Source organism: Fundulus heteroclitus, chromosome 11 (assembly GCF_011125445.2).
Source record: "Fundulus heteroclitus isolate FHET01 chromosome 11, MU-UCD_Fhet_4.1, whole genome shotgun sequence".
Lineage (NCBI taxonomy): Eukaryota > Metazoa > Chordata > Actinopteri > Cyprinodontiformes > Fundulidae > Fundulus > Fundulus heteroclitus.
In genome coordinates, this window is record NC_046371.1 from 35136957 (window position 1) to 35154014 (window position 17058).

Below are 17058 nucleotides of genomic sequence, written 5' to 3' on the forward strand. Positions count from 1 at the left end.
TATGAAGAAATTATTGTTGGTGTTTAGAAAAAGCTTATACGTGTAAAAGAGCGTGAAATAAATTAAAACGAACAATCAAACTCATTTCTTTATTAAAATATAACATTTATTCATTTATATTTTTTTATTTTCAATACCACATGTCACTTTAAGAGCATAAAACAAAGTGTTTCAGCATGAAAGCATGTATTTATTTACATATTTAATATGCCATACCACATGTCTGTCTTTGTTAAATAGCATATAATAAAGTTTTTCAGTATAAAATCACATATTTATATTATTATAATATGCCATATGTTTTTTCTGTTAAAAAGCATACATTTATGAAATACACTGTTTAAACAACTTTATTAGCATTAAAATATGTTTTATGTGTGACTGTGTCCTGTATCATAACCATATATCTGCTGTTTGGAACAAACCAAACTGTGGGAAAATTGGGTGAAAATTGAGGAGTTTAGTTGGTCAAACAGTGTACTCAGTACAAATAAATCCACTGTGGTTGGGTGAGAGACCCATCCAAGATGGCGGCAGCAGTAGGCAGTGCCACTCCATAGGGCATCTACCTAAATAATGTCTATAGATGAGTTAGCCAAGATGAGATCAGCTAGTTGGCCAAACATCAACACCAAAAGGGCCCTGTGAGCTTGTGGTTTGGAAAAGGGGCTGAATTGGAATAAGACTCATAAAACAACAGGGTGAGTGGCCAGTGTGTATAAAGAGAGAGAGAATGAAAAAAGCACAACTTAATGAAATAGTTGCTAAACTACAAGGTCTGCTATATGAGGTCAAAATAGTTTTAAAGACCCACTTATCAGCTCTCCCAAGACTAATCAGCGTAAACCAATTTAAACTTTAAACACGGTTGACCACCAACATGTGAGTTGCATGCAGCATAATGCATTCAGCTCAACAGGATACGCAGAGGGGTTTGAAAACACTATCATTTATCTAGACCTAGCCTTAACCTCGACTAGATAAAAAGAAGAAAAAAAAAAACAATTTCTTCAGTATGCGTCATCATTGTGGGAGGCTGAATTGGCTGGTTTCAGTCTTATCAGTTCACATACACACGGTACAGGGCTGCAGTCCATTTCTTCTCTGTGGTTTTGTGGGGGGGCAAAGGGGTAACTGCTCTTCAGTCGACTATAAAAAAGAGGAACTACCATCTCCTTGGAGACTCTATGTCCAGATTCAATAACTCTGCCGGGTACACAGACAGAGCTTAGAGCTTCTTTAAAGGTAAGAAGGGAGAGTGAACAAAACCTGTCAGCAAGTTAGGAACCCTTCCCCTCTTGAGATACTTCATCGGCCGAGTCGGCAGCGGGAGATTAAGTAATGTTTTACATGCACCGCTCTATCCTTAGTGTGTCATATTGGAACTACAGTGAATGCTGGGAGATGTCGTTTGTCAATAAACACAGAATATAGCATTGAAGTTCAAACATTCTTCTGATTAACTGATGAAATGTTGAAGACCATTAAACAAAAACACCCAAATCTGAACAAAATGTTTCAGCAAAAGACTCAGGAGCGAGCGGCCCCATCATTCTGGTCAATCACTTCAGACCTTTGTTTCAGTTTGCCTCTTGGTAGTGCTTTCAGATTGCAGAAGTGAACGTTTATTGAAACAATAATGCGCACTGATGAGTCTTCTGCGTTCCAGGCTGGATTCAGACTGGGCACTGAGAAGGACAGGTAAGTGGTTATTTGGAGGTAATGATGATGATGAATGCAAACGTTTGAGAAGAGAAGAGTGTTTACTGTTGAAGAGGAACATGGAAGTACCAGGGAGGTGAACAAAAGCCCAGTCTGGGGCTGATAGGTGGCTGTGTTTGGTGGCGTCCCTGTTCTCTTCCAGGTGGAAGTAAACTTGAGGAGCAGTTGGTGTTTTGAGGGTGGACAGGCAGGTGAGAGGTTTTGGTGAGTTATTGGTGACGATGACAAAGGGAAGAGGAGGGGGTTTGGCTGGTGTAATGAATCACAAACTGGGAACGTGACTTCAAGCCAAACACGGGGCACATTTTAAAAAGTTTATTAACAGGAATGGAGCAGATGAGAGGCAGGAGATGACAGCAAGGACTAGAGCAAGCTGCTGATGAGCAATGGCAGGCTAGACAGGTGAAGATAATGACTTAGACTGACTGACCAGGTGATGGGAATGAGCCGGCATGAGAACACAGACCAGATGGCTCACCAGAGCGAGCAGAGCTGACAGCAGAACCAGACAGGAACTCAGATCAGGAATGATGAGCACACAGTCACTGGCATACTTCCATCAGTGAGGGCAGGTCAAACGCAGGAACACAGATTCTGGCAGGCTGCTCTAACCAATACTGGGAGCAGCATTCAGGCAGTGCAAATGAGACGTTCTGCCAGTGAGTGACTGTGGAGGGCAGGTATACGGAGGTAGAGTGACAGGTGAGCTGGCTAGAGTCTGATTTTCTGCAACAGGTCGATCTAACCAAGGTGAACTGAGCGGTGACTGAGGAGAGTGGAGCAGAGAATGGATGGAAACAGTCAATTAGTCCAAAAACACAAATAAGTTTGGGACATGTTAAGCACGGGATGAATGCAGAGATACGGTGGTAATTTCAGGTGAACCGAGGGAGGACTGATGATGGACTTGTTCACCTATGGGCCAATAAATCTGGGGGGAAGTTTTTTGGAATAACATTTCAAGGGGAAATTCTTGGAGGACAACCAAACCTCTTCTCTAGATGAGTAAATGGGTGCTGGGATTAATTTCCTGTCAGGCTTCGAATTATTCTGGGTAAAGGTTTTGCAACAACAAAGAAGGTAAGTTCTTACCGAAAGAATGACTGAATTTGGGAAAGATTGAGGGAGGAGAGAAGGTTAAAAACCCAGAAATGCCTTGAATGGAGAAATATCAGATGCTGCTGAAATGTGGGAATTATGGGCACACTCGATCCAGAGTGGGTGTTGACACCAGGAGATGGGGTTATTAGCACCCAAGCATTGGAGGGTGTTTTCTAATTTTTGATTAAGTCGTTCGCATTGATCATTGTTTTGTGGATGGAAGGCTGAAGAAAGAAGGGACCTGGGACCAACAGCAGATCAAAAATCGTTCCAGATTTGGGTGATTAATTGTGGACCTCTATCAGAAACTGTGTGTGGGGATTCCATGAAGTCTGAAAATGTGTTGAAGAAGGAGCTTAGTGGTAGTAGCAGCTGAGAGATTGCAGGCCTTGGAGAACCAGCTGATTACAGTGAAGATGACTGGTAATTAATTTGGGATGTCAGACGCTGTAATGGAGCCAATTGCAATGTGTGTCCAGGGAAAACTTGGGATTAGAGAGAAGCTGGAGACCAGAAAAGGGTCTGTGAGACCTGCAGAAACATAGTCATGGACATTATTTTTAGATGAGTGCCCCCAGAAGTATAAGCAAAGGAGGACAGTGTAATGATTTTGCAGGAGAGGAGAACCCGGTATTCAGCCAGACACTTAGGTAAGTTTAACAGGATTTATTTTAAGTGATGAGGGGATGGGTCCGGCAGGCAAAAAACAATCCAAGCTGGGTACAGAGCAGAACATCCAAGCATAAAACCAAAAAAACTAACAGGAACTGGCCATGCTCAAAAAAAGCAAACAGGTCAGAAACAAAGAATGCAAAAATGGTGGAGAACTCTTACCACAGGAGACGTGACATGAAAACATGGGGAAATGAGACGAGACATTCTGGCAGGGAGCAGAGAACTGAGGCAGGTATAAATAGGCAGGAGAACAAAGGAGAGAGGGAGAGCTAATTAAACAGAACAGGTGGAAGTAATCAGAAGAAGCAGTGGCTGAAAGACTGACAGGACAAGTGGCAGGAAACGGGATAGAACTGAACTAGACAAAATACTTAACTAAAGTAACCATACAAACTAATCCAAGACAGGAAGGCTCACTTTAACCAAAATAATTAACATATACCAGAGCAGAACATTACAGACAGAGGTGTTGCTGCTACTAGGATGAATGGAAAAGTTGGAAGCGTGAGCCTAATGCATGACCTGGGAACAGATGGTCTTGAGTATACAGAGAAGACTGCAAGGGCCTCCTCCTAGATCTGGTTCTTCTTGTTGAGTATGTTGGCTCTTGCCTTCCAGATTCCAAGGTCCTATAATGCAGAACTGAGGAAGGATGGTGTCTGGTTCATGGGGTTCCTCCTCAGAAAAGGACCGTTGGTAAAGGGCATTTGGTTTAATGTGTCTTGAACTTGGATAGTAAGTGATAGAAAAGTTAAATTGTGAAAAGAACAAAGACCAACAGGACTGACATGAATTGAATTGCTTAGCTGACTTAAAATAGGAAAGGTCCAAATAATGGCAGGTTGCTTTGTGCCCTCCAGCCAGTGTTGCCATTCTTTCAAGGCCAACCTATCAGTGAGACACTCTCTGTCGCCTATGTCATAGTTTCTCTATAGGGGAGAATAAACGTTTAGAAAAGAGGATACAAGGCCTGAGTTTACTGTTGAACGGTGATGTCTGAGAAAGGACACCTTCAACCCCTGTGTCCGAGGCATCCACTTCCAGGATGTGCTGGATGCAGGGGATGAGATGGGAGTTGTAAAAACATCTTATTTTATATTGGGTGAAGCCCTATTCAGTTTCTGAGGACCAAACAAACTTAGTGGAAGCCAGAGACATAAAGGTGTGTTCACACTCAACTCAATGCGAACGAGACAAACTGTGACTTAAATGTTATCCCTATATAAAGGCACATTCAGGAGTGAATTAACCGTTAACGATTCGAATGAGCCGTTTCGAGCGATGCCAACAGCATGAAATGGGTGAACAGAATGGCTCATGGATTGGTACCTGGAAACGAATGGAGGATAAGATAAGATAGGCTTTATTGATCTCACATTTGAGAAATTCACATGTCACGTCGGACGAGGACAAGACTCAGGAAGAACAAACTTATATGATCACGATGGAAGCAAAGAAAAGCTAGACTGATGACCATGGTACAAGAACAAAAGCTCCTCTTGCTTAGTTTTGATGAGCCGTATCTGCAGGTTTCCTGCCAGTCGCACCTTGTATGAGGTGTGAGGTGGAGGAGAGAGGGAGATACAGAAGTACAAACTAACCTCCACCCAGCTCTGTGAGTATGACAGTCAAGAAGGATGTCTGCTCCAACATTTCCAGACAGCCAGCCACAGTTAAAGGCAGTTTTGTTCCAGTTCCTTGAAAAATAATTATTAATGTGGTAATAACAACAATATTGGTACATCTGTGCCAGCTATTCACACCTCATTTTACCCATTATTTTTTGCATCTCTGGATGGAGCGTGTCTGGAAACAGCGATTCTCATTTATTGTTAAAAATGTGCCATCATATTTAAGTCTGGACTTGGAATGGACCATTGTGGCACATGGGAATGCTTCGATGTAAACTATTCCATTGTACAGTATCTGTGGATGTGAGGGTCTTCTAGGATTGTCACATATTTCTTCAGTCCCTGCTGAAGATTTGTGGGATGCACGACTAATAGCTGTCCTGTCAGCAAAGCTGTGGATCTCTACATCTCCTCCTGAGTTACTATGGGTCCTTGGCTCCTTCCCTAATGAATGTTCTCCCTGTCAGTTTAGCTGGAAAGCATGTCGTGGCAGGGTTGAAGCTATGCCAGCTTGCTTCTTGACCTAGACCTGTCTGCTGTGTTCCTTGGTCTTCATGATTCTGATTGTTCACTAAAGTCTTCTGTAGCTCGTGGTCAGAACAGCTGGAATTAATTGTAAATTAAATTACACCAAGGAGGAGTGGGTGACTTTTGAAGGCAACTGGTTGTACTGGATTTTATTTAGAGGTAAAAGAGTAAAATGGGCTGAATGCATGTCTCACTTTTTAGATTTCTTATTGCAAAAATAAAAAATCCAAGGAGCATATATAATTTTGCTTCCAGTCCACAGTTATACACCAGTTTGTGTCGGTCTGTAACGAAATCAGTGTGCTTAAACAATGCTGATTTTTGTTTTAATAGGACATTAATATTAAAACCTTTGCAATGTCCTATAGGCACAAAGACCTAATATTGACTCAGTTTTAGTCATTGTATCCAAATAACTCAATCTTTGTCTCTTCTGACTATACTATTTTTCTTCTGAAGGCACAACCTTTGGCTCGTTGTGCACACCTGCAATTCTTGTCCAACTTTGAAGTCGTTGATTTTAGAGCAGGTTCTTCAGTCTAGTTTGGCAGCTCATCAGTTTGAAGTGAACTAAAACCAAAGTCTTCTCCTTGGACAGTGACTCTGGTGTTCCAGCAGTTTCCAGTTAATGGCATGAACGTCCCAATCTCCTTCATCTGAGGGTGACAGTCTGGGTCAGAAGACAACAAGGCGATGATCCCAAACATGACAAGTCATATATATTGGTTGGGATGTCCACACAGGGCATACTTTAATCTAAACATCAGCCCAATGTTTATAATTTATGAATCACTGTTGATTAATTTTTCCTTATCATTCCGTCATGGAAAAACCATGGTTTAAATTAAATAAAAGACCCAAATTAATTTTAACCTTTGAATAGACGTAAAGGTCTACATTCAACTGTATCTTACTATAATTCCTTATTACTCCATACACCCGTTTCCAGACGTTTAGCATTCAGAAGTAGAACCTACTGTATATGAATGTCTAGTTCTGTGGCAGAGATTTCAGGACTTCCAATACAGACCAAAGGAGTGCACAGTAGCACAGAGTTCCAACCAATGGGAATCTGTTGGTAATACCAACCTTGGCTTTTACCAACCACACCCAAATCCTAATTCTTGTTACCACATCACAGGTCAGGTATGCAGGAATGTAATGTTCAGATTGAGGACCTGATAATTTAGCCAGACAACAGGAGTGGTGAACAATGATTAAAATGAATTAAAGCGAGCTCAATCAGGAAGCAGCACACACCCACACATGCGCTTAAAATACAAACTGAGGACCGACTTCCATTCAATTTCAACCCTTTCTTTGGCCCTACCCTGACCCTAAATCTAAACTTTACCAGTACCAACCTAACTGACACCTTAATTCTAAACCTAACCCTTGGCCCAGAAAAATGTGACCAAGAAAAGAGGTTGTCCTTTTACTATTAAAATTATTTAAAAAAAAAGAAGTTGGTTGGAATAAACTCAGTAGAGGTGATTAAGCACTTTCTCAGAATGCGGGCTGTTGCTCTGGAACTGATGCGTAGGCCCGAGGGCTCCAACACAGTGTTTAGATGGTAGAAGCAGCCAGCGCAGCTGATGAGCTCCACATGAACAGGTTTAGGGCTCGGCAGGCAGAAATCCAGAATCCAAGCTTGGGTCAGAACCACAAGACAAAGCCAGGCAGAAGTAACCAGAGTGCTAGGCAAAGGGCTTGGTCAGGAGGTGGAACAAGAGGTCAGTGTCCAGAATTCTGAGGCCAACTCGAGAATTCGAAAAGGTCAAAGCTGGGAAATCTGGAGAAACGTGGCAAGGTCACAACTGGCAAGGCAAACCAAGACCACTGGATGGTCTACTCACACAAACGCTTTCAAGAATCTGGCAGCGACTGGCTGTGAGAAGCAGATTTATATGGGCAGAGTCACAGGTGAAACTCCTGCAGCCAATCAGCACAGGTGAAGCTGCTCCTACTAATTAGCAGAGCGAGCACAGAGGAGCAGACAGCAGAACACAGCCAGCTAGATTGAAACACAGAGCATATGGTTGCAGAGCAGAAGCATTATACTTGAAGGGTTTTTAAAATGAGTCATTTGGCTCCATGAAAGTTCTAATGAATGGAGGATTTCTCTCATTTTTTTACCCATGTATTCTCGTCAAAATAACGCTTATAAAGTCTCTATTTTAATGGAACAACTTGCTGTAGACTGCCAGCTGTTGAGCTCAGTAAATGATTATTGGTTGCACAATTGAACACTCTTATTCCAGATTTTGAAGTCTAAAAGGGAATCTCGCTTAATACACATAGACTAGGAAGCATCGTCTTTTATATGCAAATCTCTGACCTGTTTCCTACTTCACCAACAGATCCACCAGTCTCTGTCTCCAGCGCTCAAAGCAATGGTAGATTCAGGTCAGGTCAGAATCAAGATCCAAAGCTTTTCCCTGGGCAGTGTGGTGGTGAACTTCTCCATGATTTTCAACCAAAGTCCAGACCAAGCCATGGGGAATGTGTCCTCAGCACTGGTGCGTTCCCTGATGAACAGCTCCAGATTTGTTGTGGATGCAAGCAGTATAACTATGAATGGTATGTCTGTCTTTCTTTTAAAAACGTAATCAAGAAACTATTTCAAAGAGAATTAAAAAGGAACTTTCAGCAAATAAAATGCTAGTTTAATTGTTCTGCCCTCTGGTTAAACCATTTAGTTTCAGTAATTCAGAAAACCTTTGTCACATCAGAACTAAACATGTTGGATATAAGTTTTGGTTTAAAGTTCATACATGGGTAGTACTGGATTTTCTAAGAATGTCAAATAAATAGACAGGAAACAACATAACTGGGATCGTCCAGATGGGTTTAATGCATGTTGAAAGCTAAACAATAAATCATAATAATAAGATATTTAAAATTTTCACCTTTAACTTAACACAAAAACCTTTACTTAACATTTGGTTCAAATTTCTCTCACAATATTCTCTCTACTGATCGCTGATTAACAAGTAAAGTTAGAAATATGGTATCATTAGTGTTATACCATCACTGAAGTATATTTGAAGCTGTTGGTGAAAAATTCATTTTCTCCCACAGAGACGCTACAATTGTCTTATAATAATAATGTTTATTTTTCCTATGCCTATAATGTTTTTCTGTCCATGTACAGCACTGTCAATCGTCTTGTTACTGAAAAGCGCTATATGAATAAACTTACCTTAACTTACCTTACATTACTATTACAGTCCTTTAGTGTTAGAGTGAGATAGAGATGGAGGAGGTGCAACCAAAAGAACAAGAAGACAGTAGTTTTGTACACATAAAGCTTGTAGAACATATTTGTATCTTCAGAAGAGCAACTTTTAATCTACCAAAATAAGCAATTTCTTCGAATCAGTGTGAAGTTTAAGTGATATGTAAAACATTAGAACAGCATTCTTCTAGAGCATGATCAACATAAAAGATGACAGGTTATAACTAAGTGACCAAATGATATTCTTTTTTTGAACAGATTTTGATGAATGCACCTCAGGACAAAATGATTGTTCTGTCTGGGCTACATGCACAAACACATGGGCCTCCTATACTTGCATCTGCCTTGATGGCTTTACGGACAACAACCCGGAAAGACCTGGACGCAACTGTCAAGGTAGAGCATTAACAGGAAAGTTCACACGTTGCATTGATTGACTATACCTGAATATCTTTCAGTTTTCTTATGAATGCTTCGTGTCCTGTGCAGCAAATGATACAGTGGACACAACATCAGCACCAGGAGTTTCTACTACGAGCCCTACTACACATGCCCCAACCCCTGCTCAACCTGCCACCACCTCTAAAACTACTAATCTTATATTTGCAACAATTACAAATGCTTCTAACATTGCTATCCCTGCAGTTACAGCTAAAAACATCTCATCAACTACTACTGCTCCAACAACAGTCTACACTGCCCCTGCAATCATGGGTACTGCCCAAACAAGCAACATGTCCCCAACACTGGTCGTAAATGTTCCGGCAATGCCCTCTGCAGCCCTGACCAACACCCCGACATCTACTTTAATCCCAGCAATCCCTTTAAATCATTCAATAACACCTGCTGCTCCCATAACAGCAAATGTTACTGCCAATACTACCCATACAACTCCTTTTAGTCGAGTCATCTCTTCAGATGCTCTATTAACCACTTCAGCCACTGAAGTTGGAACAAGCCTAACAACCCAATCTACTGCACTAAGATCCGCCGCTAATTACTCTTTGACAGGAGCACTTTCAGTCCATTGCAGAGTAGCTGCAATCACTGTGACTCTTGCTAAAGCTTTTCTGATGAATGCAAACATCCAGGAGGGAGCTCTGTACTTGGGCATGCCGGGGTGTGGAGTCAACGGAGCTAATGCCACCCATGTTCAGCTGACTGTGGCGTGGGATGAGTGTGCTACTGGGCTTGTGCATGTAAGTCTCAGTCCCCAAAGGCTTGAGTGATGGGGATCATTGTTCATCATTTCTGGAAACAAAATGACATGAACTCCAAGAATGCTCTAAATTCCTTCTGTTGTCTTTTGTTTTATTTCCAGAACGAAACCGCTTACACGGCGTCTGTGACGCTGTTCAACACCATGGATCCGTACACAGCCGAGGGTGGCGCTGTAGAGGTTCCGAGAATCCGGCTCGAAGTCCCAGTCATGTGTACTTACATGAAGAGCATGCTGGTTTCTGCTGACTTCGGCTCAATGGGGTATGTTTAACCTAAAGCTATGCTTGCTCATGTAACATTCTACTAGAATTACCCAAAGTAACTAAAACAGCTCAACAGATCATTTTATTGTAAAGCAACTGGTATTCTACAGAACTAGATAATGTTGCTGGACAGTTTAGGGGAAGAACACAGTTGATTAAAAATACAACATGGATAAAATAACAATAACACATGTTGTACCGCCATGTTGCAGTATCATCCTGAACAGAGGGCAGGGGCGCCCCAATATATTGTGAAGATAGTGATAAGGAATGCTAAACACCATCTCTTTTGCATTTAAGCAAAGGTTTAGGGGTGTACGTTCAGGACATAGCCTCTTCTTTTTTCTGTTGTACACCGCTGTCTCTGCACTTGTCCTCTAGGTGTTCGATGTGCTCTCTGTACAGTGATTAATCATTTCAATTAATGGGTCCCGCTACATTCAGAATATCAAATGCAAATGTAGTGATCAGGCTTTCCTCATGCGTTCACAGTTGAGGGGTTAATAGTGTGACAGGCGAGGGACTGAGCACACATCTGTGTAGGTCCTCTTTAATCTGAGAGACAAATTCATTGCTTGTTTTCACATTCAGTCAGAAAATACTGAACATTTAATTTATTTCTGTTTTTCAATTCACTAAGTGGAACACACACAGATTCATGTACAGAGTAGTGTTTTAAGCCAGTTCTGTTAATTATGATGATTTTCTGCTTATAGCTAATAAAAACCTTTAAGGTTGGAATATTACATCAGATTTATAAAAAACTTTTTTTGAATAAATGTTGGCTTAATAAATGCTTAATACCTGCTTAAAGGTGGTTATTTTTTAAAAGCTCTGTCGCAGCGGATATTCTGATTTATTGAATGTGATGGTCAAGCTGTACAGTTCAACTATATGCTCTTTAAAACATGTTATCTGAACTGTTTCAGAAGCTATACCTTTATTTGATGTGCTAATTGTTGTAGAAAAACTGTTGAAAGACTTTTGTTAGCAAAATTATTCTTTTTTTTAGTGGATCCTTGCCTGAAATCTAGTCTCTAGCCAAGAAAGGTGGCGCACATTGTGCATTGAACAACAGTGAGATTTAAGCTGTCTGGTTCTATAGACGCTCTTAATGGTCACCTTTAATTGCTTTGTTTTGCTTTTAGTTTTCTTGCGTGTCATTGCCTTAAAACTTGTGTATTTCGATTACATATAAATGTTCCTCATCCTATTTTATTATCTGTTTCCTATTAACTGTAGCACTTTGAGATTTCTTGGAAATGTAAAGTGCATTACAAATAAACTCTATTATTAAAGGTTCTTAAAAGCAACAACGCCCTCTTGAGGTTTGTTGTCTTGTTCGAAAATATGCTCCAACGCGGCTTAAAGCCTTTACTAGTCTTATGGATTAGTTGAACAACAAGTATATTTCTAGTTGCCCAGTTTATAGGTGCTGGTTGAAGGATTTTGATTCCTCCAGTTTCCAGTTATTGTGCTCAACTTGGCTTCCCAGCTCATGGCTTCAGTTGAATATATGCAAAATCATTTTATTTATCTCTTGAAGTAAAACAACATCACTGTCTTGCAAAGTGCTCGACTTTTTCACAAATCGCTGTACTGCATGTGGTAAAAACATAAAGCGTCGCCCAGGTGTGCGCTCAGAGTAATTCTGGGTGTCCTCACACCAACAGAAGCTGCTGTCTGTCCAGCGCCATCATCACGCCAGTCGTAACATCTGTTCATGTTTTGCTCCCATCCATCTCCAGGTATGACATGATCAAAGATGTGGTCGCGGGTCTGGGGTTGTTCCAGGTGACGGTGCAGCTGATGAGCGGTGCAGCGCCTCTGCCCCACAACTACAGCCTGTCCCCTGAGCAGGCGGTGGTGGTGGAGGTCAGCCTGAACAGCACCTCAGAACACATGAAGGTGGTCATTAACAAATGCTGGGCCACTCCCACCCCAAACCCCGTGGACTCCAACAGCTACACCTTCCTGGAGAGCAGGTCTGCTCCTGCTGCTGCACAATCACTGTTTCCATCCACAGTTGGAGAACAATTAACTGGTTCCCTCGCTTTAAGTACTTTTACTGCTTTTATTTACCTCTATCTTTAAAGATAAAGACCCCAAAACTAAATAGAGCAGATTTTATTTCATTTCAGATTTGATCATCCAAACTAAAAACTTAGGTTCACTCTTTGCCTGTTTTCATAGCAACACAAGCATGCTCTTTACAGAAACAGAGAGGTTTGCGCTACCCTCCAAGAGTAGCTAGGCAGTTTTAAAGCTACAGTGTATTGTTTTAAACCCTGCATTTTCCATATCCGACTAAATGAACTCAGCCTGAATTTACTGAAGAGCTTTACAGGCCTCACTGCATCTGAAGCTGTTTTTTTTTTTAAATAAATGCGCAATACACTGCAGCAGTAATATGCTGCCAAAAGCAACCAATAGACATTTATAGACTCGTTATATGGTACAGTTACACTTTATCAAGTTTACCCCAGAGGCAACATAATATGTGGAAAGCTTGCAATAATGCTCCATATATCTTCTGCCAAATGGCCTCAATCCCTTAGGTTTGAATATCATCTATTTTTCTGCCACCTCAAGGCCAACAAAACACGCTGCCACCTCCAGCAAAGGCCATTCTGCATAAAAAAGGAGAAAATGGATTTAATAACTAATGTATGAAAAAATATTCAAATAAATTAATTATTCAATCTATCTTTTGTGCTTTTACACTTATCTAAATCAAGGGTGGTCATTATGCGGATTTTATTGGTTTTGTTTTTGCAGTCAAAATCAAGGCTTTCGCTTATTTAAAAACTGCCTTTTAAAATATCTCAGACCACTGCATGATAATCAAGTTCAGATTTGACCAAGCTGTATTTTACATTTTCAGCTAGAGATGTCGTTAAGACTACACTAAAGTGTCTTCGGCCACCTGCAATGTGTTCTTACAGTGCTCGCTCGGCACACACACACTTCCCCCATTGAATAGTCCTGTAACTGAGAAATAGAAAACCTGATTGGCTGACCCTGACAGCCTCTTGTTGTGAGTGTTCATGTTGCAGGGCAACTAAGCCATGTAATCCACATTAAATATCTAAGTGATAGGCATTTTCGAGGCTGATGAAGCCAGAGGTCATTGGTCTTTCCCTGCTCCGTGTCTCCACAGCTGTCCCCTGAACATGTACACTGAAGTCTTGATGAATGGCAACTCCACCACCTCCCGGGCATCTGTCCGGATATTCTCCTTTGTCAACCTGAAAGTGGTCTATCTGCACTGCCAGGTCCAGTTCTGTGTCCAGACTGGATCGGATACCTGTGTTCCAGTGAGTGCTTCCTATAGATCTGTTTGCAGAACATACAGTCTTACAGCCATGAGTGAAAAATGAGTGACCCTTGGCTCAGACTGAAGCATTTAATACAGTGGAATATGGAATATTCAAAGAACACACAATAATCTCACGTTTTCTTACAGAACTGTTTGCAAAGAACGGCTCGGACTGGGAACACGTTCGGAACAAGTTTTGGATCATCTGGTCCTATACTTAAATCAGATGAAGGCGAGTACTTTATGGTCCGTTTTACAAAAAACACCAACGCATGTTCTGTTAGTATGGACAGCACCAAACATATTAATTGTTGTCCCTGATTAAGATGTACGGGAAAAAAAACTTGAAATAAATCGATCTGTTTCTGTTGTAGCATAATTTAAATCTGATTAAATCTACTTTGAATAAAGCCCTGATTCCTCTGAATGGTTTAGAGTGAGATCATGCTGCTGCATTGAAGGAGGAATTTCCAGCTTTCTACTCATATTTACCACAGTTCCCATTAACAGATTTTTACATGTGCTTTTCTCAAACAGACTTGTTCTTGTCAAAATGTTCTTTGCCAGCTGCCCTTTCATGGTTTGTTGTTGAACAAAATCTTCTTTCAGAGTCCCTGGAGGAAACGTTCGACACAATTCACATAGTTGGCTTCTCCTGCCTTGGAGTCGGCCTGTTTCTCTTCCTCATCGTGGGATTTCTCTGCGTTTTTTACTGCCAGAGGAACCGCATCGGAAACTACAACTTCAACGTCCAACCCAAACAGGAGAACTTCACCTACCTCGTTTATGACACTTAGGGAGAGCAGCACAAAGCTAAGCGTGGCTATTACAGAACGCCGCCACTAGGTGTCAGTGTTGTAATTAGGTCAGCGCTCACTTTGCATGCAAAAACATTTCTGTTCCCCTTTACTGCGCTAAATATGTTCAAGCTAGAGAAAAATGTTTATTTTTGAAACGTTACTTATACTAAAATTGAAATTTAGATTGCCTTAGATTAGATTTAAATGCAACCTAATGCTTTGCTAATGTTGACCAGATTTCCACGGAAAATTGGCCCTTATGAAGTTTGGAATGTACTGATTAAAATGTATTAGGAGGAAGATTATAAAGTTATCAGCATAAAAACTAAATGCTAAATGCTTGTTAAACAAATATGCCATCTTCAGTTTAACTTCTCTTTCAGATCTTTGCATAAACTGTAATGTTCATATACAACTATAGTAGGTATCTAAGTATACAAAAATATTTTACTATTAGCTATGCAAAATATTAACATTAATCTGTGCTGCCTGAGGAGTTGAAATAAAATTATGACTGATTTAATTAGCTGATAAAGGGTACACTTTGTCGTTCCTACTTCTCCTTTAATCAGATCAGTTGCTGAGGTAAACAATGCCTCCACGTCAAGCAGAGATTATGGAGAAGATCCAGCGACTCTCCTGCCACACTTCCCATAATCCCTCACTGTTGACTGCCAGGTCATAAATGCAGGGGGTGAGGGGGTGAATACTAAATAATACAGGCTTTCTCTGTGAAGAGAGGAGGGTCCCTGGAGAAGGACTTACTACCATCTGCAGGGCTGCAAATGCCCCACCTCCTCATTAACCCATTCAGCCTTACTGTCTAAAACCTGGCAACCAATCTCCATGGCAACAACAACGGTGCAAGGAAAGAGGGAGACCGCCTTAACCAGAAGGCGGAGGATGAGGAGCAGGGAACTAGGGCTGTTCAGAGGCATTGCCTGATAGGTGCATGTATTGTTCATTATATTTAGATGTGCTCATGCAAATGTCCCCCCCCCCCTCTCAGGACTGCATGGCTGTGACTTGGAGAAACAGCAGGGCTTTTAAAAAGGGCAAATGTTTTATAATTTATAATCCTCACACACAAACAAGGACAAGCAGGAATCCCCTCTGTGGAGGAGAGAAAACAACAGTCCAGGGAGTATTTGCTGCATCCAGCCCCTGGGAACAGAAGGGACGAAGGCTAATTCTGTACATCTTGTATGGTAAAGGCAGTGGAGCAGCAGGCTCTGTAATAGCTGTAACATGACCCATTTCTCTACTCCTGCCTCTCCTCCTTCAGTCTGCCTCTATACATTCAGTCAAAGGAGACTCCGAGCTGCATCCTACCAGCTACGCCCGCCATGCCTCCATCTGCAGTACAGCTATACCATCACCTTGATTCCAGAGAACATGTGAAAAATATAGCATAGCTTCAGACTGCAGGCGGGGATGCCATCCTCACTTTTGGCTTCAGCGTCACAAGGCCCGCTCTGACTCCAACACATCAGCTTGAAACCCTTGCAGCTCATCTCCAACCCAATGGCTTCAGAGTCTATGTCAAAATCTCGCTAAAGTCACTCAACTGCAATAATTACTAAATTTACTACAAAAAGCCGATCAGCTTGATTCAACTGGCTCTTCTGATGTCATCAAAGCAAATGCAAAGCCGAATATTTTCTTATTTCCCTCAGGGCTCTGTTTAAAAAGATACCGTATTAGTATATTGTACCACATACACTATACAAATGTTATTACTTTGTCCAATCCTGCGGTAAATAGCTATACTTTATCACCCCAAAACAGAGAGATTTCATTAGATAGAAGTAAATGGATGACTTTGCCTTCAATATAACAATATGTAGGTGTGGCAGTTATGACTGATCAAACACTTGAAAAATGCCAAACACTTCGTTATAATAATAGAACTTTATTGATCTCACAATGGAGATATTCACTGCTATTATACCAAGCAGCTAGTCAGGGTATTCATTATTATTTAAAAATAGCATTTCTAGTCATAGCAAGAGTAGGAACCTTTACATGTTAAAGCTTAGCATTCTGATCATACATTATAAATGAGAGGGCCATAAAGATGACTGACTTGCTGATTAAGACTGACAGATGGAGTTACACCCTGTCCCCAAGCGTTCATTGAACACAACGCACAGACGCAGCAATCCCAGCAATCTCCTCCAATCACTGCAAGCTGTGATGAACCCCAACAGCGCCAGCAGGGAGCTCAGTTTGCTGTGTGAGCGTATATTGTGTCAGTCTGTGACCGTGCCAGTTTCATTCAAGGTCAGAAAATATTCATGGGAGCAATGAGTCTGAATACGCGTCAGTAAACCAGAGCTTTGGTTCTTAGTCTTTAGGTGCATCACAGGACTGGAAGCTGCAAAGTGGGTAAACATTGGTACATTTTTGAGGAGATGCACTTTGTACTTTTGCAGGAACTAAGTTTACCCCAGGTTAAATCCAGCAGTGATAAATGTGAACACACAGAGCTGTTTCTCTGTGTCTCTAAACCAGAAATATTATCCATGTTACTCTTTGGATCACTCTTCTCTTTTATAAT

General features: G+C 41.2%; 1 protein-coding gene across 1 annotated transcript in view; it reads left to right on the plus strand.

Annotated features, from left to right (window-relative positions):
* umodl1 (uromodulin-like 1) overlaps nucleotides 1-15027 on the plus strand; it is a 34419-nt gene extending 19392 nt beyond the window's left edge. The window contains exons 11-18 of the mRNA XM_036143451.1: nucleotides 8018-8237; nucleotides 9154-9291; nucleotides 9385-10094; nucleotides 10217-10377; nucleotides 12128-12364; nucleotides 13540-13696; nucleotides 13846-13930; nucleotides 14308-15027. Of these exons, the coding sequence (XP_035999344.1) occupies nucleotides 8018-8237; nucleotides 9154-9291; nucleotides 9385-10094; nucleotides 10217-10377; nucleotides 12128-12364; nucleotides 13540-13696; nucleotides 13846-13930; nucleotides 14308-14495 (1896 nt within the window). The 3' untranslated portion in view covers nucleotides 14496-15027. The remainder of the gene's footprint in view (nucleotides 1-8017; nucleotides 8238-9153; nucleotides 9292-9384; nucleotides 10095-10216; nucleotides 10378-12127; nucleotides 12365-13539; nucleotides 13697-13845; nucleotides 13931-14307) is intronic.
* The last annotated feature ends 2031 nt before the right edge of the window (nucleotides 15028-17058 follow it).